This window comes from Leptonychotes weddellii, chromosome 1 (assembly GCF_054177405.1).
Source record: "Leptonychotes weddellii isolate Sample4059 chromosome 1, ASM5417740v2, whole genome shotgun sequence".
In the NCBI taxonomy this organism is placed as follows: domain Eukaryota; kingdom Metazoa; phylum Chordata; class Mammalia; order Carnivora; family Phocidae; genus Leptonychotes; species Leptonychotes weddellii.
The window spans coordinates 141017642-141042923 of record NC_138369.1 but is presented as its reverse complement, the minus strand read 5'-3'; the positions used below and the strand labels follow the sequence as shown (position 1 = coordinate 141042923).

Here is a 25282-nt window from a genome sequence, read left to right as displayed (position 1 = left end):
TCCCACCTCCCGGGGAAAGTCGTGTTATATTCTGTGGACCTAAAGGAGAGGTGGAACTCCAGGGACATGGGCAGAAACAAGAAAGGAGGCCACCTCCATCCTTCCTATTATTGTTTTGGTAAGCTTGACAGAGGCTCTGCATAGGAGAGGGGACACTGGGGGCTTGAAGTATAGGACTGGCTCATGCAGCTGTTAGGGGATTCGTTGGTCTTGGAAAGTGGGATTATTGTCTGTCATCACAGGGTGTGAAAAATGGCAGAAACTGGCTTTGGGTGAGAGATTCCAGAGAAGGACAAGGGAAATGGAAACAGACTGGGCTAGATGATGTTATACAGATTTTTGATGACCAAACTCAAATACCGCTTGGCGGCATTACTATGTTTTTCAAATAAACTTATATGATTTTATGACACGGCTGTTTCACACTTCCACTCTGTTCAAACCTCTGGTCCATTTTCCTCCCACGGAGGTGACTTCACCACCTACTTCTCTGAGAAATCAGATGGATCCCATCCCTTCCCCACTCAGGAGGGTTCTCTCCCCCCGTCAAAGATAAGTGCCTTGGGACGTGCTCTGGGTGTCATCCCATCCCAGGTCAGCTCTTCTGTACCCCACTCCCCCAGTCTTCTCCTTCTTTCCTGGACTTTGACTGCCAACATGCCAACATTATTTTTACATTTTATTATTATTTAAAAACAAACTGGGCGCCTGGGTGGCTCAGTTGGTTAAGCGACTGCCTTCGGCTCAGGTCATGATCCTGGAGACCCAGGATCGAGTCCCGCATCGGGCTCCCTGCTCGGCAGGGAGTCTGCTTCTCCCTCTGCCCCTCCCCCTCTCATGTGCTCTCTCTCATTCTCTCTCTCTGAAATAAATAAATAAAATCTTTAAAAAAAATAAAAAAAATAAAAACAAACTACCTTCCAGCTATTGCCTTATCTCGCTTCTGTTCATCATAGCCATGCTTTTCAAACAGTGTTCTTCCTACACTGCGAGCCCTCTTCCTCAGTTCCCAATTACCCCCCCCCAACTCCAGTTGGCCTAGGCCCCCACTTCTCCATCAGACTTGTCCCTGGTAAGACTACGAAAGACCTCGGTGCTGCCCAACCCACTGCGTGTTTTTTAGTCCTCTTGTGATCAGACGTCCTGAGCAGCATTCAAGACAGGGGACAACCCTTTTTCTTCATACTTGCCCCTCCCCACCCTGCCCCTTGGCCCCTGGATGCCTCCTCTTGTGGTTTTCCTTCTCTTTTTCATACTCATTCTCTCTGACTTTTCCAACTGAGTTCCCTTTGCTTGTTCCTCTGCCTCTGTAAAACCAGTTGTTAGAGTGTTTGATCTGAATCCTCTTCTCTTGTATCCTCACATTCTTATAGCCATGGCTCCCCAAGACCTGTAAACACTGGTGACAGTCGAGTGTATGTCTTTAGCTTATAAGACTTTCCTGAACTTCTGACTCATATCCTGTAGCCTAGCTGACATCTGCACTCAGACATTTTACAGCTACTGCTGACTCAACACTCCTAGCGAACTCTTGATCTTCTCCTTCCCCTTGTCTTCCACATGCACCGCCCCCCCCATCCTGTTCTTCCTCCAGTTTTCCCGGGCCAAGAGATGGCATCTCTAGCCACCTCTATGTACAAATGGCAACCCGGAAGTTGATCTTGACCCTTCTTTCTCCATCACCCTCGCATTAAGAGTTCTCAATTTCTTCAGCTTCTCTGCATCTCCACTAACAGCGTTCTCTTCTAAACCATCAGAATCTCTTTTCCTTCCATTTCCACTTGCTTCCCTTTTGTTCATTCTCTTCACAGCAGCCAGAGCGATTTTTAAAAATATATAAATTAGATCCTAGCACTCTGATTTGTGTTCCACCATATTTTATATAAATTTTATATATTTATATCGTGGGCCTTCATCACTTCCCCCCTCCTTCACCCGATGTGCATGGTGACCTTCTATTTGTTTAAAGAGCCATCCTCCCCCCGCCTCCTGCCAGATCTATTTCCTTGCAGATCTGTTTCCCACGCCTGGAATTCCCTTCCCATATTCCATATCTTGTCGGTTCTATCTTTCAGGGCTTAGATTCATTGTTAGCTTTTCAGAAAAGCCCTTTCAGACCCTTCCAGTTCCGATTATGTTCTCCCTGTTGTTCTTTGAGTCCTTGTACAAATCCCATTTCGTACTTCCCATGTTTGGGGCTTGTTAGATATGGATTTCCCTCTCTAGCATGTGAAATAGAGGAAGGCACTGCTATCCACTATTTACCCAGCTCATAGCAAAGGCTAGAATACCACCCAGTATACTTCGGGAATATTGTCCTTGGATTTCCTGCAAACAGCAAGCCCAGGTGGAGCCTTAGCAGAAACACGGAGCCAGACACCTGCTCAAGAGCTACGTGCTGCCAAGTTCAGGCCATCTGGGATGGTGTGCTTCAGTGCACATGCCAGGGGGCTCGTCATCACACTGCCAGCCCAGCCAGAGTGTAAGACAGAAGGAGGAAGTGGCCTTTGCCCTTTCGGATCTCGTTTCCTTTTCCACACACCTGTTGCTGCTGTCAGATAGAAACTGTGGAATGAGACCACCAAGACCTGGAAAGATATCCCTGTCCGGCAAGCTCCGCTTCAGATGTCGGTAGCACATCCTGTAAGCCTGACTCTACTTTTTTGGAGACAAGGCCTAGAGCCATAGGGGGAAGGCTTACTAACACCTCAAATTTCAAGTACTGGCGTGAAATTATTGACATCGTTTCCTAGGCACGCGAGGCCAGTCTTTGGTATTTTCTCTTATGTGATTTGGGAACTATCATTCTATTTTTTACCCAGTGGTATAAATTAATATACAGGTGTCACTCACTTTTCCGATGTTCACGTTATGGCACCCCCCATTTACGAAAGAGCTCCAACAGCACCTGTTTTTCCTGAGAGAAATCCGAAGAGGATTTCCTCCTTTATGCAAAAAGGCGGCGAGAAGTGAACCTAGCGTTCAGCGTGACTCTAGCGCTCATCGTGCGTCTAGCGTTCAGCCTGAGTGTCGCGCTCAGGGGGAGTCTAGCGCTCAGCGTGTGTCTAGCGCTCAGCGTGTATCTAGCGCTCAGCGGGAGTCTAGTGCTCAGCGGGAGTCTAGCGCTCAGCATGAGTCTAGAGCTCAGCAGGAGTCTAGCGCTCGGCGTGTGTCTAGCGCTCAGCATAAGTCTAGTGCTCAGGGGGAGTCTAGCGCTCAGTGTGTGTCTAGCGCTCAGCGTGTGTCTAGCGCTCAGCGTGAGTCTAGCGCTCAATGTGAGTCTAGCACTCAGCATACGTCTAGAGTTCAGCCCGAGTCTAGCGCTCAGGGGTAGTCTGGTGCTCAGCCTCAGTCTAGCGCTCAACATGAGTCTAACGCTCAGCCTGAGTCTAGCGCTCGGCGTGAGTCTAGCGCTCGGCGTGAGTCTAGCGCTCAGTGTGTGTGTTGCCACGAGCGCACCCTCGCACCCCCCAGCATCCAGAGTGGCGCCACCCAGCTCCCTCCCTGGAAACTACAGCAGCATCTCTGCATCCTACAGCCACAGCTTCCTTCCAGCCGTGCCTGTGAGCATCTGTGCTTCATCGCCATTTACTGGGTGCATCTGTTAGATAAGCAAGATGTGTCCTAAGGTATCAGAAAAGCCTAAGAGAGTTATTTTGGGGGCCTGGGAAGGTTTAAAATTTTTTCCGTATAGATTAATGGTCTGCTTCTTCGCTTTACACCATTTTGGCTTAGGAAACGTTTCATAGGAGTGCTCTACTTTCAGATACAGGGGAGAATCTGTATGTTATAGATGACTGCTATTTATTATATGTTACCATCTAAAATATAAAGAGCATGAAATACAGACAACATATAAAATATAGACAATGTATTCAATTGTATATTCATTGAACATTTTTGCAGTGGCTCCCTGAGCTGACGTTTCTCTGCCCTTATGGGTTCCGCAGCCAAAAGCATCAAGAAGCCCATTTCCATGTGGCTCTGAGCTAAGTGCTCAGACAATAGCCACATCACAAATAGAGTCTCTATGAACATGGGTAAACCCTGAACAAATACAAGTATCTGACTCCAACGTAAGTCCAGAGAGGATATTTATTTGATGAAGCAGTAAGCCAAGAGGCCGTAGTGTTTTCTTGGGGCAAGTAAAAGGAGGGAGAATTGTTCACCTCTGCCCTAGTGAATGGATTCGGTTTCATGAGCTTGGCGGCAGAGCGGAGAAGCCACCGGGACCATGAAGTTCAGTGCTGGCAGAGCCTGGTTGTGGACTTGGCTTCCCTTCTTACCTCTGCCCCAACCCCACGGCCAAGCCCAGCTGGGGCCACTGCTGAGCAGATGTGTGCACACCTGCATTTGTTTAGGTAGGTTTTCCTTCTGTCTTTGCCTTGTTCTGACCGCAGTAAGAATTCCAGACAAAAAATAGTTTCCCAATTGCCTCTACTTTATTATAGAGGAATTTCAATTTCCTCTATGATGATTATCAGTGTCTCGTCTCTGCTTCTTTGGCATACAAAAATCTATAGTCAGTTTTACTGAAATTCAGTAAAATGGTTAAGGAAGGGCTCCGCGTTCGTGGTCTTGTCACAGTCTTTCCATTACCCAGACGCTCATCGTAAAGCTCACTCTTTGTTTTAGGATCTGTCCTTACACAGATGAATTATGGCATTTGTTGCCATCCTGGCCTGTCTTTGTTTATAACTAACCAGGCTTAAAGGTGCGAATGGAAGCTTAAATCACTCTATGCCATATATAACTCGTGCCACAGTGAAATCTTGTTACTTGACTAATTTTCCTACACAAAGCATGTATCATTGTATCTAAAATGGTTACATTTTATCCCCCATTATTATCTTGCCAAAGTACCTGTTACTTCCTCTCCATCCTTCCTTTAGAGCCAGGGGGAAGACAGCCTGGCCCAGAATTCCTCAGCAAAGTGTTAATGCTTCTGGAGTGCAGAGCATTTGCCAAGTCACAGGCAGTGTTCAGAAGGGACCCAGCCCTTCCCGTGCCTCTTTCTTACATTTCAAAGTTAGCTAGAGGAAGTGGAAGAGTATTGTGGGATTTGGGGATTCAGTCAACAGGATTCCAGATTAGGGTTCTTTTTTTCTGGTGGTTGTTTGATTATAGAAATCCCTAGTGTTCCAATTGTCCAGTTTTTTCTACGCTAACCACCAATCAATTGTGTAATTAAAATGTCAAAGCTAAAGGAAAAAAAAATCTAGGGAAAGAAGTATAAGGACGTGGCTCTGTAGAGGCAGGCAGAGAATGAGTTCTCAGCTTTCCAGCATTCGTTGACACAAGTCTATAATCTTTTCTCTGCAATTCTAAAATCTGAAAAGTTTGGGGGGGGGGATCATTTTGTAAGATTAGCACCAAAACTTGTTTGGTTGTGAAACCTGACTTTGATATTCACACTTAATGCAAATATTCATAAGTAGCTGCAGAAATAGAAACGTGTTTGATTATAGGTACTGGCCCAGACCTTACTGGAAATGCCTTTTAATATATGCTCTATGAACTGCGTTACCTCTATAAAATTCAGAATATTCTGAAATCTGGAACACATCTGGCCTTAAGAATTTCAGGTAAGTGATTTTGGATCTAAAACAATTGCCTAATCTGTGAACCCATGAGGATGCCTACCTCCCAAGCCACAGGGTTTAGGAACTGAAAGGAAAAGTATTCTCAGGGTATATGGAAAGGACTTTGGATCGACAGAAATGATGGCTTAGGTACTATGAATTTAAACCCATCACTGTATCAACTCCAAACCTGACCTAAGTACTTAGTGTGTGCTGGGTTCTGTGCTAAACACTTTGGGAATTAAGAAGATGGACCTTAAGTTTTTTTTGTTTTGTTTTTTTAAAGATTTTATTTATTTGACAGAGAGAGACACAGCGAGAGAGGGAACAGAAGCAGGGGGAGAGGGAGAAGCAGGCTTCCTGCTGCGCATGGAGCCCAATGTGGGGCTCGATCCCAGAATTCTGGGATCATGACCCGAGCCGAAGGCAGACGCCCAACAACTGAGCCACCCAGGTGCCCCGGACCTTAAGTTTTAAGAGACTCTTTATTAAGCTAATAGAGTTGCCAGATTTAGCAAATAAATAAATAAATAAATAAATAAATAAATAAATAAATCCTATATACATCTCATCCCATATATATATATTTACATATTACATTTGAATTTCAGATAAACAGAATAAATTTTGGTGTAATTATGCCCTAGGCATTATTTGGGACATACTTACATTAAAAGATCATTTGTCATTCATCTGAAATTCAAATTTAACTGAATGTCCTCTATTTAATCTGGCAGCCCCACAAGCTAATAAAGTAAGCATCTTTTCAGAGTAACTTTGAACCATCTGATTACCAAATATTACTTATTTGTGGTAAAATTATGTCTTCATTGGGATTCAAGAATTTTCCTTGTAATATTGAAATTCAAATAGAACCAGCAAATTAAAAAAAGAACCAGCAAGTTAAATTTCAGTTCCTTCCTTCAAGAATACAACTCAAAAGAGAGAAACTTATATTACTGTCTTCTAACCACATTTCCAGCAAAATAAGTGGTTTTATGATAAGCTTTAAATTATTTAGTTCATTAAAGATTATTGGTAATTCTTGTGTACAAGTTCAAGTTATTTAGAGTAAACTCATCCACACTCCTGATCATTTTTCTGACTAGAAGAGTCATTTTGCATCTGAACTTGAAATGCATCATTCCTCTCTGAATGTGCATTGGATATTGTAATCTCATAGTACATTTTTTGTTTGGTTTACTTGAGGCATTTAATTTGAATGTAAAAAACTGTACAATTGGGGTGTCACTTGTAAAAGGACCTTTTATACTATGAAGTGAAGACACTAAGCCAAATGTTTGAAGAGCACTCTTTGGTGCCTTGTGTATTAATGTCCCATGTCTTCATTTAAAAAAGCGAATTGTTGTTAACTGCCTTTGCCTCTCACATCATCCTGGGGGGCTCATTCAGGGTTTCCCAACCTGGCTGTGTATGAGAAAACATGGAGGGATTTTTAAAATACTCATACCCTATTTTGCTCCTGAATGTCTGACTGTGTGGAGACTTGGAAAATAGTATATTTAAAAGCTCACCCAGGTTTTTCTAATGTGCCGTCCGGGCTAAGAACCACAGAGCTAACTGGACCGTACTTTGTGAGGACAATGATCAGGCTCCCTCTTTTCTCTACTTATACTCCCTTTATAAATATTTACTGAGTGAGTGAATAAACAATTCACCATGGAAGCGAATAGAAGCCCGATTTTATATACTGATTTCTGCTTTAATTTGCTGTGAATAATGTACCTTTGGTCATATATATACGTTAGGAACATCAGTCTTAAACGTAAAAAAAGGGCAATGAATTTGTGACCCAGGTGGATTTGCCAGTACATGAAGACAAATCAATGCAAGAGCAGTGCTAACAGAAGCAGCCATGTCTCTAGTGAAGTCACATTCTGTGCTTGGTTTTATAAATGGCCCCTTGTGCATCTGGATTTTCCTGGAGTGTTCCAATTCCTTGTCATTCTTATTTTTTCAATAAACTTAAATTTGTTCAATTTGTTACAAATTTATTAAATTTACTCATTAAAATTTAATAAATTCATTGAAGATTTAATTTAAATTTTATTTAATTTAAAATTCATTACAATTCACTTAAATACACTTGTTTCTTGAAAATAGATTCATGAATCCTAAAAAAAAAAAAGTTAAGCTCTCTGCCAATTTGGTGTTTAGAAAATATTGCTGTGCCTATAATAATTAGAATAGGTGAGTTAACCAGTTTAAATCTGGGGGAAGGAAGTAACAGCTAGTTTTCATATTTTGCATGTCCAAAAGTAAGAATCCCTGAACCCTTACATGCCATCTAATTTGTCCATATACTTGTCTTGGCCGTATAAATCCCTTTGCTGGGATTCATGAATCTATTTTCAAGAAACGAGTGTATTTAAGTGAATTGTAATGAATTTTAAGTTAAATAACATTTAAATTAAATTTTCAATAAATTTATTAAATTTTAATGAGTAAATTTAATAAATTTATAACAAATTGAACAAATTTAAGTTTATTGCTTTGCTGTAGAAGGTGATATTTTCAGCTCTAATTAACTAGTTGCCTAGAGCTAATTTTCCCTTGAAAACTTTCTGGGCAATAAATAGAAAGTAGGAATATTAATTTCTTTCTGGCTTGAGTTGGCCACCTTTTGGCTGGCACGGAGTGATATCACCTCTCTGGTCCTCCGTGAGTGATGGCTAGGCCCACCTGTCACTGGTCCTTTCATCCTTGCCCTTTACTTCCTTTGCCCTCACTTTGGCCCCACTAAGCTTTTGCTCTGAGACCTAAGTCATGCTCATAGCATTACCGGTAAACCAGAGAAGCTAAAGAAGGTTCTGATGGTGCCTGCTTGCATAATTCTTCTCACTGTCCCCTTGTATGGAATTGCAAAACATTTTGAGCACCTCAGAAGGAAGGCAGTATGTAAACATAAGGTACTTTTTATTTGTTATCTGTGCTTATTAGTAGTAGTACAAAATGGGGAGCATCAGAGGAATAGTTTGGTTATTTCTTCAGATTTGAGACCTCTGTTTCAGGCCAGTGCCTTTCCATATGATCAAATATCATATCAATGTTTTCTGTCAAATGTAACTTTAAATTTTACAGTTTTGCACATTTGGTATTTAAGGGGATTGGATAGTTTTTTTTTTTCTTTCTTTCTTTCTTTCTTTCTTTCTTTCTTTCTTTCTTTCTTTCTTTCTTTCTTTCTTTTCTTAGCTTTCTTCTTAGAACTAGAATTGCTGCAAAATCCAGTGATACAGTATCTAGAAACAGAACTCTTTTTGGACAAAATTCTTTTGCTGTGTAAATAGGGCAATCTTTGATCCACACACAGAAGAAATAACACCTTTTCTTATCCAAAGGATGATTGTATTCTGTATTGCTGGCTGTATTAAAGGGAAAAAATGATTCATTCTGAAACTAAAGACTGAGTCTGAGTGGTCCCCATATATTCAGCTTTTCTGTGAATGAACATGTGATAATCCCTCACTCTGTGAGCCAGGCCATTGCCCCTCTCTACCTCCTGCACTGTGGTTCTGCACAGGGCTCACACTTGCCATTAAAGACGGAGGAAACTTTCTGGATAGTCTGCAAAAGTTTCAGTTGCGGAAACATTTTTATCTTTATTTTTTTTTAAGATTTTATTTATTCATTTGAGAGAGAGACAGAGACAGAGAGAGAGCACGAGCAGGGAGAAGCAGAGGGAGAAGCATGTGGACTCCCTGCTGAGCAGGCAGCCTGAGGACTCAAGGGCTCAGGGCTCCATCTCAGGACCTGGAGATCATGACCCAAGACGAAGGCAGACGCTTAACCATCTGAGCCAGCCAGGCACCCCTGCAGAAACGTTTTTAGATTGATATATGAAGTAGGATTCTCAGTTTTATGACTTCCGGATTTAATCATTTTGAGAGGGAAAAAATGCACTTCTAAACCTAAATACATATTTCTAAAATGCCCTTGACATTTGAAAATTTTCCACCAAAAATGGACACCTAAGTGAATTGGTATAGGTATTTATGTCCTAGTTTTAGACTTAAACCATAGCCTCTTTTATAAAGAATCTAAAGATATGTTTAAATGGGAAATCATGGCCATTTGGATGAAGAAATTATAGTAAATATAATTTTATAGGACTATTTGAGAGCTGCATCCTTTAAAAAAATCCTTCTGTGATCAAGCTTAGAAGGCAGTTTTATTGCTATCTGCACTTAGAGTGAATGAAGCAAGGAGAGTAAGGTCGTGGTCACTGTGCTTACTGAAGGTCAAATTGTGGTGGTGCTTCATGAAGCGCTTCTTTTTTTTTTTTTTAAGATTTTATTTATCCATTTGAGAGAGTAAGAGAGAGAATGAGCAGGGAAAGTGGCAGAGAGGGAGAAGCAGACTCCCTGTTGAGCAGGGAGCCCGACCCCAGGACCCTGCGATCATGACCTGAACCGAAGGCAGACGCTTAACCTACTGAGCCACCCAGGTGCCCCTCATGAAGAGCTTGTGTGTAGGCTGCTGACAGAGTAACACCAGGGGAGAATCAGGTCTAAAATTTACTTCAAGGCTTCAGAGCATCATAAAGGAAACACAGGTTGTGAAGACAAGCACTAAACAGGTTGAAGTATTGTTTCTTGATTTAAAAGGTGACGCTATTGCAGGATTTGCCTGATAGACCCCGGAGAATGCCCAAGGTCCCTGGAGTGTGTGACTGGGGAAGGAGTCAGTGTTATCTCCTCCTTTCTCTTCTATTTTCTGACACCTGGCTGTTCTCCTCTCCTTTTTTCCACAGTCCATGTTTAAAGTATTTTTCATGTCAGTCAATGTAGAGAAGTCTTCATCTCCACAGTAAATGTCACGTGTCGGTGTATCCAAACGGTGTGATATGCCTCCCCTCGCTGCTTTGTCAACCTTGCCTTCTTCCCTGCTCTCTCAGCCTTGGAATCAGATTTTCTAATTGCTTAAGCTTTGAAGTTTGCCAAATAGCTAGACCTATTTCAGGTGACCGGGGTGTCGACTAGTGTACCTGGCATGGTTCTGGTCTGAGAACAAAATTACAATAATTTCCAAAGCTTGCTGAACAAATGCCTTGAGCAAATTGGACCACAACCTTACTTGAGGTAAATGTCTGCTTTCCTTTGCCTGCTTCTCTGCCCAGGGACTCTTTGCAAGGCTATCTTATAAATTTGGTTGGCATTTCTTTTGTCCTTTGTTCTCCATGGACCAGCTTCTTCCGCTTTAAACATGGTGGCAGGAAGGGGGGAAGGAAGAAAGAATGGGGGTCATTGCCAGTACCTGGTGACGTGGACCGTGTTTTGAAAATGCAGAAATAGGGTCCCCTTGTCTTTTCTTCCACTTACACCCCCTTATCTTAGTAACTAACTAGGTATGTTTCTACATGCATAGGATATCTAGTTTGTGTGTGTGTGTGTGTGTGTGTGTGTGTGTGTGTTGATGTTATCCTTGGGAAATGTTCACTAACGCCTGCTTCGGGTGTGAAGGTAATTTCTATTCTTCTATTTTCTGATTTCTGAACTTCAGGAGAAGGTAAAGCTTGATGCTGAGAGGGAAAAACTAGAGAGGCTTCAGGAGCTTTACTCCGAGCAGAAGACCCAGCTGGACAATTGTCCTGAGTCCATGAGGGAGCAATTACAGCAACAACTGAAGAGGGTCAGTAGCAAACAGGAATGTGCCAGTCGTCTTTTGTTTTTCGGTGTTTTTTCAATGAAGTTCCACTTACCTATGACTTACTACTTCACACAGCATAAATTTGCATAAGTTCTGGTCTTTAGATACTTTTTAAATAGAAATATGCATGCTGACAGTATATATTATTTCATGCTAATAAGTTAAACAATTCCTTGTTAGAATCCTTCACTCATTTATAATGCAAAAAAACCAATTCTGGAGTCATTCTTTGTAACAAAAGAGAGTCATTCTTTGTGACATATAACCGACACCAAGATTGTAGCATTTAAATCAACTGACATCTTTCCCTGCATTCTCTGCTGCATCGTGAGTACTGTTTGCCCTTGGACCCTTGGATGTTTTTTGGTTTTTTTCTCTCAGCCTGATTTTATACTTGGCCCCCCAAATTATCCTATTCTCTGATTTGCTTCCCATCACCACCCACTGTGTTTCTTTTTCTTTCTGCCTCTTAGTGACACTGAACTCGTTAGCACAGCCACAGTGAACACCAAGACCCAAGATGCAGGGCAATGCCCTCTGCATCTTCTCAGACGAGCTTCATCATTTTTTAAAGCTTAGCACAGCATGGACTTTGTGGTGGGTTTTATTGGGTTATCCTCCAATTGTTGAAGTTGGCTGTGCTTAACATGGCCACGTGGGTCATCTGCTGAAATGAGGCTTCGAGGTGGAGAGTTTCACAAACACTGGCAAGACCACTTAATATTTCAGAGCCTCTTGATGACTAGGTCGTTTGCTCTGAACAGCAACCCAAATAACCGTGACCCTGGGGAACAGTCTTGGATCTCTAGAAGAGTCATGTCATAGTAACTTATGCTAAGTGACTAACAACTCATGATTCCATGTGACTAGAAAAGAAAGGCAAGTTTCATTCATGTTATTCTGTCAGGACCTTCTTGGGAGTGGGCAAGTCAAAACATCAGCTAAGGTAGCCCCACCCTTGGAAATGTTTAGGATGGCCTTTAATACAAAAACATTTGATACCTTAAAGTAGCATTAGGTTATGAAAAATTACATTTAAAATTTTTCAGTGTATTACAGAGGTTGAAAGCATCTTAATAAATAGTACCAAAGGCAGACAGGTTAACCTGCAGCATAATGATTTTAATATTTTAACAAATAGTAACTTTCTTACTATGTTGGATCAAAAAAGTCTCAACAATGTTTCTTCCTCTTTACTCCTTTTATTGTATACAGCTGAATTTGCTGTAAGAAGAGAAAACTTCCTGTCCCTCAGTGTCCTAATTCTCTAGAAATCTTGCGATGAAAATAATTGGGAAAACATTAGTATTTGTAAAATTATTTTTGCTTGTAATTTGTGTTTATGCCAGTTCACTGAAGAGATTGGGAGATTGCCTTTTATTATTTGTTCACTGGTTTTCAACTCTCCTCATTACTAATGATTTTACACAGTGGTCGTGTTATTTTATCTAGAGTCAGCAGCAACTTATATATTTTGTTCTTCTCTGCCTCTAGTTATCCAGTTATTGCTTGGACTCTTTATAAACACTGCTGCAAATAAAAATTGGTAAATTCTATTAATTACTGAGACTCAGATTGATATAAATAATGGCCGTTTGCTTAATCTAGCCTCTATAGGATAACTCTAAATGTATGTACGTACTAAGAATGTCCAAAGGAGGACAGGAAGTGATGCAGACAACCTCTTTCACTATTTCACAGCAAAGACCCTTTTTCTCTTCCTCTCCAAGCAGAGTGTAAAATTCTTATCGTAAATCCCTTTCATTGGGAGAGATAACTGGCTTGTAGTAGCTTCTATTCACCTGTATTAAGAGGTCCATTAATTTTATAGGGATGATGTCCAGAGTACCTCTCCACCAATCCCATGGCTTAATCAGTAAAAAGTCCACTTATTTCACGAGAAGTCCGTTCATACTAGGAACTTCCTGTGTTACCACAGCTCATTTCCCTTAAGACTTCAAACCCTTCTGAATACCACTACCTTACAAAGCTTTCCCGAAGGCATTTAAACTTGATGCAGTAAAGGTGATTTTATTACCACAAACTTCACTAGGTGGCAGGTCATACAAAAGAAAAAATAAATGAACAGGAAGAACATCATTTTCTTAAACTGTGTGTTATCCCAAGTACTTAAGCTGAAGTTATGGAATGATTTTTTGTGTACAACACTATGGCTTTATGACCGGGCTTCTTCTAATTCCGTGCTTTAGCGTCAGAATACAGCTTTCATCTGAGTAGTTGTATGTAGTTGAGGTGGGCTCACCAGTTGAATTGTTCCTTAGGATGCAAGCATTTTGGAAAAGAAAGCAGAAGTTAAATGAGTCTTTTGTTTGCCAGGAGAAGTTCCACTAGTAAATGGAGGAGACACCTGGCTAGGACAGTTTTCTTGTGCTTTTGATAATTTACTCACTGAATGGTTGAATTCAGTCTCTTGATTTAATTAATATATATATTATTATTAATTAATACACACACACAAATTCAGTGATACCAACAATTAGAAGACATTTTTCTCACTAGCTTTACCATTGGTTCATCCTTTAATCTTGGATAAGTCCTTCAACTTCTGTGGGTCTCAGTGTCCTCATATATGAAATGAGAAGGTTGCACGAATGATTTCCATTGTCTTTTTCCAAATTCCAAATTCTAAAACAGTTAAAGTGTTTGACTATAGGGCATAAGATGGAGAAATGTGAACAAACCCTGAGCCCCACTTAAATTTGTTTTCAAAGTTGGCCTTGAGCTGCCATGAGGTTATTACTGTAATCTCTCCTGCTATACCACATCTGTTCTCCTCTTCTGTCCCTCTGCTGAGCAAAAAAACCCACGAAGGACTGCACGTAAACTTCTGCCATATAAATTCTCAAAACAGTTATTGGGAAAAAAGAAGGAATTGCATTGAATTTTCTTGAGCACAGCTCTTTTATGTCCTTTGGCGCCTGGCCTTTGAGCTTGCCAACCAGTAGAGATTTGTAATGTTCTTTTAGCAAGTGAAGCTTAGTTAAAATTTTGAGCCAACTAGTCATGCCCTGGACTTTGAGCTTCCTGTATGTATTACTGTGTGCTCAATTAAACGACTCCTGCTCCCAAATTCCATGCCCTGAATTCTTATTCTTATCTAAAATCTTAGCAAAGCTTTTTTCCCCTCCCCAGTGGTTTTTCTTTTACAGTGTCAGTTTATATACACACATTCCAATTGTTTGGACGACTTGATCAGATGATTATACCAACAGAATCTGAGTGCTAAGCTTAGCTTTAATTTTCAACTTTCCTACCGAACGTGCTATTATTTTCATCCAACAGTTTAAATATTTACTACAAACAAAGTAGTGGCTCTGTGACCTTCACGCGGTTAAGATAACACATGTTGCCTATTAACCAGATGTGGAGTGAGCGATTGACTAGCATATTGTGTATTGTGTATTGTGAGACATATACCCACTTTGAGTAAATATTATTTATAAACTAAAAAAAAAGGTTTTGAAACTATTTCTCTCAATAATCTTTAGCCACAAACCAAGCTTAATTGAAAGACCTTAAAAACTTGACTATGAATGACCCCGTGAGTAAATATATCCACTGATGTATTGTTTCAAGACGGCAAGTATTTTGTTTCAAGACATAACACTTGGGTTATCTTTTAATCACTTCAGTAGTCAGTAGATTTGGGCCAAATTCATTCATTCCTTTAGAAGTTATAAGCATAAAATGTCTGATAAACTTGAAATGTCCACCAATAACTTGACACCAAGACGACTTTCTGTTTGGCCAATGAAACTGTAAAAAAAAAAAAAGGTGCTAAGAAATGCTGAATATGTTTTTCAAATTGTTTTTCTTGCCCTTAAGCTTTAAGAATCCACTGTGTTGACATAATAATCTTGTTGCCATAGTGCTGCTTGTAATTACATGGTAGCTAATCATCCTTCTATGAATCATCCCCAGAATAAAATTCATTCCAGAAGACAGAAATGTATTATTCCATTTGATTAAAAGGCCTAATTTATCACTCACATAAAAACCAAAAGAGGGGGTGGTATGTTTAAAAACTGATATAAATCTAATTTATCATATTCATTTATCCAACTCTTTCTGATGTTTTGAATGGAAAAAAAACATGTCCTGGCTATTTTGCCTATGTAGAGTTATAAACCATATAGCCCAGCTGCTGTCTCGTTTTGGCCATAGATTATTTACAAATTATATATTTTTTAAAATCTTCTATACCTACCGCATTTATGGTTTTGTCAAAGGCTCCAGAATTAAGGAAGTGTTTTTTTTTTTTTAAATGTAGCTTAAAGAATCATTTATACAACATGCACCAGTCTCTGCACAGATAGAGATTCACTTCTGTCTTCAGACATTTCATAGGTTAGGAAATGCCTGTTCTAGACCATCTGATTTTTATGATTTCTGATCTTTCTTAAATGTCCTCAAGATTATTCCCAGAGTGGTAGTACTTAACCATTAGGGACCCTCTTTGTGCCTGATGAATGCTGTGCTTCTAGTAAAAATCTTTGTAAACAATGTTAAGGGAGTCACAGAAGCCCAGTGTAAGAATACCAACCGCCAAATGTTTTCAATGACTTCTCCTTTCAATAAAATTATTGGAGCATGCATGCCTGTATATATCATATAGATCTAATCTGTATGTGTGCCAAATTTTGAGTCTTGTTTTATAGTCAGTAACTTCGGAATCTTGAATTTGATCTTGATACTAAAATCTCATTTCATTAGAAAATTTTGGAAAATGGGAGTTTTCTCAAGAGACCATGTCACACCTTGGTCAGCAGATAATGTTTAGTTATTTACTAATGAATTCTTTTTATACTTTAGGATCCATTTTAAAACACCTAGTAGATTTAAAGCAAGAATTCCTACCTCCACAGAACAGTCTTAAACCAGGACTTCTCTCCCCCCCCCCCCCCGACCCCAGTCCTTTCAATTCCATTCTAATGGTCACTGCTCTGGGATTTAACTCCAAAAGTCAGGATTATCATGTTCCAACCCTGGTCAGCTTAGTAATTAGAAAGATATCTTGGACTGTTTGCTTTTAATATTTTTTTCCTTCATGTTAAGAATGCTACAGCCATTCTGGTATGTCTTGTTTTCATTCCCCTTTCTCCAAAGGATGCCGACCTGTTGGACGTGGAGAGCAAACACTTTGAAGACCTGGAATTCCAGCAGCTTGAGCGTGAGAGCCGTCTGGATGAGGAGAAGGAGAACCTGACCCAACAGCTCCTGCGTGAAGTAGCCGAATATCAACGGAACATTGTGACTCGAAAGGTACTTTTGCCAGGTGTCATTCAGTGTAAAACATCCACATTCACCCCTCACTCCATGACAGGAATAATCATTAATGTAGCCCTCTCTCTACCTGTCTTTATATCCGAATATCTGTGTGTTTCACCACATGTCACATTTGACAGATTATGGAGCCTGCCATCTACATACCAAATGGTGCTCCAAGCTGGATATCCCGAGATGTGTTACAGTTACCGTTACTTACTGCTGTAGATGCCGTTGATTTATAATATCTGATTTTTTTCATTTGTGTGAAAACCAAGGGAGAAAAAAATCAGAAATTCAGATATTTGTTTTAAGTTACTTGCTTTTGCAATCACAGTAACTAGATTTAGAATAGTTCTGTGAACAAAGTCTATTTTGGCATTTTCGGTTTCCCACTGCTCATAGTTCTCAAAGTTGGCTGATAGCTTATTACCATTAGAAATAGCCCCGCCAAATGCCATGCACATCGCTGGCTCCACCCACCTCCTGCACCCAGATGTCCCGCCCCAGAATTCAGCTCTTCTTCCAAAACTTAGAATCACATCCCAGTGCTCTATACTAAACCAATAAAATTGAGGGGAAGGGAGATGAAGAAGGTGACTTCTTAAGCTCTCAGCTTAAATAAGAACTTACATTGTTATTTTTCCCATGAGGCGTCTCCCAAGATGATTCATTTACAGTCTAAAACAAGATTTCCTGTTGACTTATGCATTCTTCAAATAGATTTTAAACCACGTGGACTGTATTGGCCTTAGGTAAAGAAAAGCCTTCAGCTTGGCAGGTCAAAGAGACTACCTCACAGTCTCTAGATAATAATCACTGCCTACCACCAGTGAAAATGTGGTCATTGCTGATCCAGTTTCAACACTTTTCCCTTTTCCAGGACATACTGGCAAACCATTGAATGTCTAACGTGCGTATGTATATCATCATCTTTTTTCCTCCAGGAAAAAATTTCTGCATTGAAAAAGCAAGCCAATCACATTGTCCAGCAGGCTCAGAGAGAACAAGATCATTTTGTGAAAGAAAAGAATAATTTAATAATGATGTTGCAAAGAGTAAGTATTTTCTTTTTAGCACTGGTTGCAATAAAACTCAGGTTACAACTTGGGGAAAGTTGCTTCCTTCAAAGCAAGTGCCTTTTAATAATGAATAGTGGATTTTAATTTAAAGAAGGTTTTTTAAATATACATTTTTATTTACTCCTCCACATTAATAAACTGATGCTCTGTGAATGATTAACTCTAATTCATGAAGTAAGCAAGGACATTCTCCTCATGATTTTTCCATGGTGTGAAAATTCAAACTTGAAAAACATGTACGTTTTCGGATTTTCTTCTTTTGAAAAAAACAGATTTTTCGTCAAATAGGTAGAACATATTCTGCTTTTTTTGCTGCTATCAAACGTTTTGGCTCAGCTGCTGTGGTGTCAAACTCCAATTATTTGCCTATGGGTCCTCCTGGCAATTGCCACATTGGGTTTAGTTTGGCTTCACTGGCTAGTAGACACCCCTCATGGGGAGCAAGATCATCCTCACCAAAGGGACTGTGGTCCCATCTGCCTAGTGCCTAATGTGGCTGCACATAAAGGGTTTCCTTTGCCCAACCTGCAGCCTGATTTTCTGACGTAGTTTAAGATCTAAGACACCAAAAGTTAAAATTGATGGGCTAGTCTCAGCACTGAGCCTTGTATGCAGGCCACTGCCTAGAATGTGACACTTGGGATCCTGAAAATATGAGATGGACCCAGAATGGAGTACAGGAGAAAGAATGAGGGACTAAAGGATGAGGCTAGACCGCGCTCCTCCCTAGAAGACATGTAGCTGGAATATTCTCAACTTAGCCACTTAACTATTTTTAGGTTGAGAAGGGAAAGAAAATTGGTCCTTCACATAGAACTGTGAGTCCACTCGAGGTGCACCTACGTAGCCCACACAGATCCCTGACGACTCCCCTCCTCCTGCTTCTTTGGCACCTAGAAATCTCAGAATGGATTTATGTTTTCCATCCCTGTCTCCTGCTCTGGGGATGAGCTCTGGTTCCATTGACCTCTGCACCACCCTTTGCACATGATATTCAAAGGCACAGCTTAAATCAGATAGTGTAACATGTAGGATTTAAGTAGTTTCTGAAGTTTTAGCAAAAAAGGGGGGAAAATCTCATAGTGATAGATTTTTTAGAATGGGTAATCACCATCATACAAATACCACTGCCTCATTAAAATATATAAAATATAATTCTATTCTAAAAATTGTGGTCTACAAGTATGAAGATTTGTATTTTCCCAAATTGATCTATAGATATGTCTCAGTCTCAATATAAATCCCAGCAGACTTTTTTTGTAGAAATTGACAAGTTGATGCTAAAATTTATAGTTGATCCGCATTATTCAAAGAGTCTGTATCTGTGAATTTGCTTGCTCACTAAAATTTACTTGCAGCCCCCAAATCAATACTAGTCATACAGTTCACTGATGGATGTGTGCAGAGCGGCAAAAATTTTGAGTCCTGCAGCATACACATTCCTGGCTGAGGTTGAACAAAGCAACATTCTACCTTCCTGTTTCAACTCTCATAGAGTAAATAAGTGTCCTTTTTGTGGATTATTTAGTGCTGTGTTTTCACATTGTTTGTGCTTTTTTTGGTGATTTTGCTGTTTAAAATGCCTCTCCAGCATAGTGCTAACGTACGAGTGTTTCTAAGGGCGGGAAGGTTGCAATGTGCCTCGTGGAGAAAATGCGTGTGTTAAATAAGCTTCATTCAGGCATAAATTACAGTGCTTTTAGCTGTGAGTTCAGTGTTTATGAATCAACAATATATATCAAATAAGATGTCTTTAAGCAGAAGCACACATAAAGCAAAGTTATGTATTGATCAGTTGAAATTTTTTTGAAGAAGCACACAGTAACCCACCTGTGTATTTCCTGTAGGAATAATGGTTCAGTATTTACTAATTCAGTGTTCACGGCAATGCTGCAGAACATAAGAATTACAAGTAACGAGAATCAACAAGAACCAAGTTGGAGGATTTATACTATTTGATTTCAAGGTTGCCTCCAAAGCTATAGTATAGAGCTATATGGTGGTGTTGACATAGAGCTAGACGTATAGATCAATGGAACCAAACAGAAAGTCCAGAAATAGACCCACACATATACTGTCTATTGATTTTTTTTGACAAAGGGCTCTGAGATAATCCAGTAGGAAAAAGAAAGTCTTTCCAACAAATAGTGCTGGATCACTTGGGTAAACATGGAAACAAATGAATCCTAATTCATCTGTCCTCACACCATGCATATAAATTAATTCAACGCAGACTGCAACATAAAAATTAAAGTGATAAAGTTTCTAGAAGAAAATGTAGGACTGCAAGTACACTTCCCTGGCCTTGGGGTGAGCAAAGGTTTCTTAAAGAGGAAATGACAAAGGACTTATATGCAGAATATATTAAAAACTCCTACAGTTCAATAATGGTCAATAAACACTCAATAAATAATTTTTTTAAAAAAACAGTCCAAAGAATTGAAAACAAACACTTCACAAAAGAAGATATATGAAGAGTCAATAAGACACATGATAAAATACTCAACGTCATTAGTCTTCAGGGAAATCCAAGATTGATGAGGCTTAATAGATTTTGTGTTCCTTCAGGAAAAGGAAAATCTTTGTAATTTGGAAAAGAAATACTCCAGCCTCTCTGGGGGGAAAGGGTTTCCTGTCAACCCCAGTACTCTGAAAGAGGTAAGCTATGATTTTCCATGTCCACTTACATCACCTTAGAAATCAAGAGATGTGCCTTTGTTTTATATGATTAACTAAATAGGAAAACATTAACTTGAGTGACTTTGAAAACATTCAGTGCTTTGATGGTTTTCCTGCCTTTTATTTATGCTTTAAGGGTTTCACGGATTATCTTTGCATTTAATGCAGATGCACTTTGCGTGTGTGTATGTGTGTGTGTATTGCAGACCGTGCTTGACCATGACATTGTGGGTTAACTTGGGGTTTCAAACAAGTTAGGATCCAAACCAAGATTAGTCTTAAATTCTCTTCCTCTCTGCAATTTCCTTTTTCAGTTCCTCCTCTTTCTTACGTTACTTCTCTTTCTAAGTCTGATAGCAAGTGAAATGCCTCTGCACATTTGCTAAGATAGCCTGGTTCCTTTCTTTTCTCTGTCTCTTTTTCCCCCAATGTTGTTTCTGCTGTTTCCCTCCCTAAATTAGAAATACCTACTTACATTAAGCTCCACACACTCTTTATTCCAAACATCTATCTTTCTGAAATAACTTTTTATGGAGCTACGCTGCTACAATGGAAGAATATTTTAACTCTAATTTGGAAAGTCATAACCCTGACTGAGAAAAAAAATAGTTGGGTTTTTCTCATATAGTTGACACACATGTGACATTAGTTGCAGGTGTACAACCTCGTGATTCAGCGAGTTTTTATGTTATGTCGCATTCACCACAAGTGTAGCTATCATCTGTCCCAATTGAAAATCGTTTTCTTGGGCGCCTGGGTGGCTCAGATGGTTAAGCGTCTGCCTTCGGCTCAGGTCATGATCTCAGGGTCCTGGGATCGAGTCCCGCATCGGGCTCCCTGCTCCTTGGGAGCCTGCTTCTCCCTCTGCCTGTCTCTCTCTCTCTCTCTCTGTCTCTCATGAATAAATAAATAAAATTTAAAAAAAAAAAAAAGAAAATCATTTTCTTTGTATTTGTTTTTTCCCAAAAAGCTAAAGAAAAAGCTTGCTTCTGCATAAAATTGTGTGTAATAACAAAAAAACCCTTTATTTATAAATATCTTTTTAAACAATAGCGGAGTTAAGACTTCCTACGTAGAAGTATTTTGTGTGTGTGTGAGTAGGTATCTGAAGTAAACACTCATCACACAATAAGCATGAATAATGTGTATCTTGGAAGCATTTGTGAAATATTTCTACAAGAGCTTTATTAGATCATGCAGTTTCATAATTTCTCTCCATTATTCAGAACATGGAACCCGCAGATTCGGTGAACACAGGGTCACAGTGGATGGAGTGGAGTGGAAGAAGAGAATGTCAGTGAGGTGGGCAGGCATCAGGTCTTGTGAGGCATGTTAAAGAAACATGCCTTATCTGATGTGGCTGGGAAGTCACTGAGTGAGAGGTCTTAAGCAGGGAGGTGATACTATTTGCTGTCCATTTGTTAAGCATCCCTCTGGGCTGCTGGCCCGGATTATGAGGAGCAAGAGGAAGAGAGCAGGAGAGCCAGTAAGGAGGCGGCTGCAGTAGTGGAGGCTGGAGATGCGGGTGTCTTGCCTTCACGCAATGGCGGAGATGGAGAGAAATAGCTGGATGCGGATATATTTTGGAGGCAGAGTTGACAGTTCTTGCTGATAGATTGGATGTGAGGATGAAGTAAATTAAGGGAGGAATTAGGAATGATGTCATTTTTCCAGTTTGAATAATGAGCTGGACAGTGAGGACCTGTTTCTGAGGTAGTGAAGACTGGGGATAGCACAGGTTTATGAGGGAAGATACGCGGTTTGACTCTGGACATACTGAGTTTGAAGGACTGTGGCCTCCAAATGAATGAGACAGGCTCTCGGGTCTTTTTACCTCTTGGTACAAGAATAAAATCTTCCCTTTTCTGCTAATGAGTTCTTTTTTTCTGCAGACTTCCTGGTGCCAAAAGCCCATTTGGCTTTTGACTATTTGTATGTCTCCAACTCTTAAGTTTGTTGCGTAGCTGTGTTCTCTTTCATGGACTAAGCCGACTTGGCTCACAAGATGTTTTGAATGTCTTCCTTTCTTCCCCCCCTCCCCCCTCACTGTCTCATTCTCTCACCCTTCTCTCTTTTTTTAAGGAGTGATTAATTTATATCTAACTCTTTTAAACAAGTGCCACTTTTGACAAATGACATCCATGTTTGAAGCAATAAATCAGGTTATATGGTCTATGATGTATAAAGAATCAAATCTTGGTTTTGAAAAACCAGGCTGTCAACTGAGCAAAAGCATGACTGGAAGTCGTTGCCCTTCATTCCTATTTATTAGCAAAGACAAAAGGAAATTTAAGAACCCAGTTGTCAACTTCTTTTCTTCGATTTAACCTTCTGAAACTTTACATGGTATCTATTGCCATGAAGTCCAAGACTGTATTCACCAGCATTTTGAAACCTACAGTTTATAGTCAACTCTAGCTTTCTCCACTTTGTCGTAATTATAAATCAATAAAAACCTTGCTTTCCAGCCTGAAAATTTTGCTTCACCAACATAATTATATCTTGCCTACCCTGGAGCCACTTTTTTAAAGGATTGGTGGGCTAATAGAAGATCCCAAGTGCTAAATTTAACCCAATTTTACTTTTAAAAGAGAAATATTATTCTGTACTCTTTCTTCTACTTTTCCCACCGTTTTGTTGATGTGGTGAAAATTATGATTGATCTGTACAAATACTTACCATGAAAATTGACAAGTGCCTTTTCCTCAAATACAAATTGAGGAGTTTTGAATCTTGCAGGTTTTGATTCATGGGTATTTTCTCGAAGCTGAAGCCAAAACTGAATCATTGTCACGGGCAATTCTCTGTCCTGGGGTAGAGCTGAGAGTTGGGGAAGGTGCCTTGAATTGAAATAGCCTCGAACTGCAACTCTACCTTAGGGGTGTGTGTTTGTGTGTGTGTACCTTTGTCTTGCTGGGGAAGGCTCATGAGGGGACAAGTGTCCCTTTTATTCTCATTTAGTTGAGATACCTAAAAGCTAGATTGCATTGCAAATAAATTAGTATTTATAAAATTTCTTAGTACAAAAACCTGAAGCCTTCGGCCCTCTTTACTCACACTCTAACTTGTCGAAAGACAGAAGAAAAGAGGAAAATCTAAAAATAAAGATTTATGGAAAAGGCTCTTGGATTACGGAGTGAGCGATTGCATTGTAAATTTTATATCTCAGATTTTTGTGTGTGTGGTTATTTTATAATGTTGCATAGTAACGCCCTCATTCAATCAACAGAATGAATGCTGATACCTCTAGATAATCTAAAATCGAAGGTTTTGGGTTGTTTATAATATAGTCATCTTGACTTCACCCTCCCCCCAAAATGATGTGTAATGTTTGGAATATCATTTTTCAAGATTAAGCATCATAAATCCATTTTAATTGCTGATGATTCCCTTAATGAAACATTTGGTAATTCCACAGATATTTGGCTGTGCTGCTCAAAGCTAACTCCATTGTACTGGGAGCATTAATACTCTTGCATGCCTCCGCTTTTGCTTTCTTTGTGTTTAACTTCTGAATTCCTCCTTTTAGGGCTATATCAGTGTAAATGAAATTAATGAGCCATGTGTCAATTCCACGAATCTATCCCCTTCCACTCAGTTCCCCGCTGATGCTGATGCTGATGCCACTGGGCCTACCACAGCTGTGCTGGTGAGCCAGCCACAAAATAAAGAGGTGTGTTGGCATGACATTTCATTCATTCACTGCTTTCCTCACGTCAGAGATTAACCCATGGTTACCTGAAAAATGAAGGTGTGTGTGACCATGCACATCTGGTTGACTAGCGGGCCAGAGTGATGCTGAGTTTGAAAAACATACCCATCTGGGACGCTGTTGTATGAATCCTCATACTGGAAATCATGAAATATATGGTGCAGAGTGGAGTACCAGGAGAATTAAGTTGAAAACAATAATTCTAGATCTTAGCCCTCTGACTCGACCTCGTTTTCATAGAAACCAAAAAGCCTTTCTCAAATTGTCAGTTTGAATCATTTTTCCAATTTGATTTTGTTTTCTCTTGTGTTTGTGGGATGGATTTTTTTTTTTAATGTTACACCTTTTTAAAACATCTGGGAAGGGGCAAAGAATAGTAAATTAAAATACCTTCTAACTGATCCAAGTTGTTCCCAGAGTGGAATTTTAACAAGAGGCTAAATTTGAAAGATCCTGCCCATGATTTGTGACTTCTTGATTAAAGTACAAGAAAACAGAAAATTGAGATTATCGATTTCATTTCTTTGTCTTATCCTTTCATTTCATATGGACACATACATACTTTTTCTTTCTCCTATAAAGCAAAGATCACCTGTCTGTTCTGGATTTATGTTTCCTTCCACCCTTTCTCCTCATCCTATCACTCAACCTCCATCAGCCCCTTGGCCCGAAGCCCTGGCTCCGTCTGTCGATCCTTTCCTTTTAAATGACACACCTCCTCCTCTACCAGCTAAGAAATACAGAAGGCAGCGACAACAGCAGGAGCAACAGGTAACTAGGCACTGGTGTTCAGAGTCTGAGACTTTGACCTTGACAGCAGTCCCTGATGTGGAATCTTTCCTTCCACTTTTCCAAAGGCATTTTTTTCAAAAAGACGTGCATATTCCTTTGCTGGGTTTTCTTTTATTTGGTTGGTTTTTGTTCTTATGTTTTTTAAGGACCTTTAGTATTTTTTAAGGGTGTTGGGATTGTTCTAAACTTTGACCCCTTGACTGTCCTCTCTTGACTTTTGATATGTTGGAGCTAGATACGTTTCATATCCTCATTCTTCAGTTCCCATTCAACCAAAATAGTGTAACTTGTCTCAGGTAGTTTTGCAAAATGATAATAATTATTTCTGTTAAATCCATGCCATAAAAAGTTGCTGTGTCAAACACAAAATATTTTTCTTACACACTACTGAAATCCTAATAATGGACATCATGCCCCTGCTATGGGTCAAAATTTGCTAAACATTTTACAAACAAATATCTCATTTCTTCCTTCTAACAAGC

At 39.8% G+C, this 25282-nt stretch overlaps 1 protein-coding gene across 15 annotated transcripts in view; it reads left to right on the top strand.

Annotated features, from left to right (window-relative positions):
* PHLDB2 (pleckstrin homology like domain family B member 2) overlaps positions 1-25282 on the top strand; it is a 123150-nt gene that overhangs the window by 67079 nt on the left and 30789 nt on the right. For 8 of the 15 annotated variants that reach the window (XM_081797271.1, XM_081797265.1, XM_081797258.1 and 5 more), the window contains exons 6-10: positions 11103-11231; positions 16377-16532; positions 17483-17593; positions 20186-20275; positions 23826-23969. In XM_081797271.1, coding sequence (XP_081653397.1) covers positions 11103-11231; positions 16377-16532; positions 17483-17593; positions 20186-20275; positions 23826-23969 — 630 coding nt within the window. The remainder of the gene's footprint in view (positions 1-11102; positions 11232-16376; positions 16533-17482; positions 17594-20185; positions 20276-23825; positions 23970-25282) is intronic. The other 7 variants (XM_081797303.1, XM_081797297.1, XM_081797282.1 and 4 more) reach the window with 3 other exon arrangements.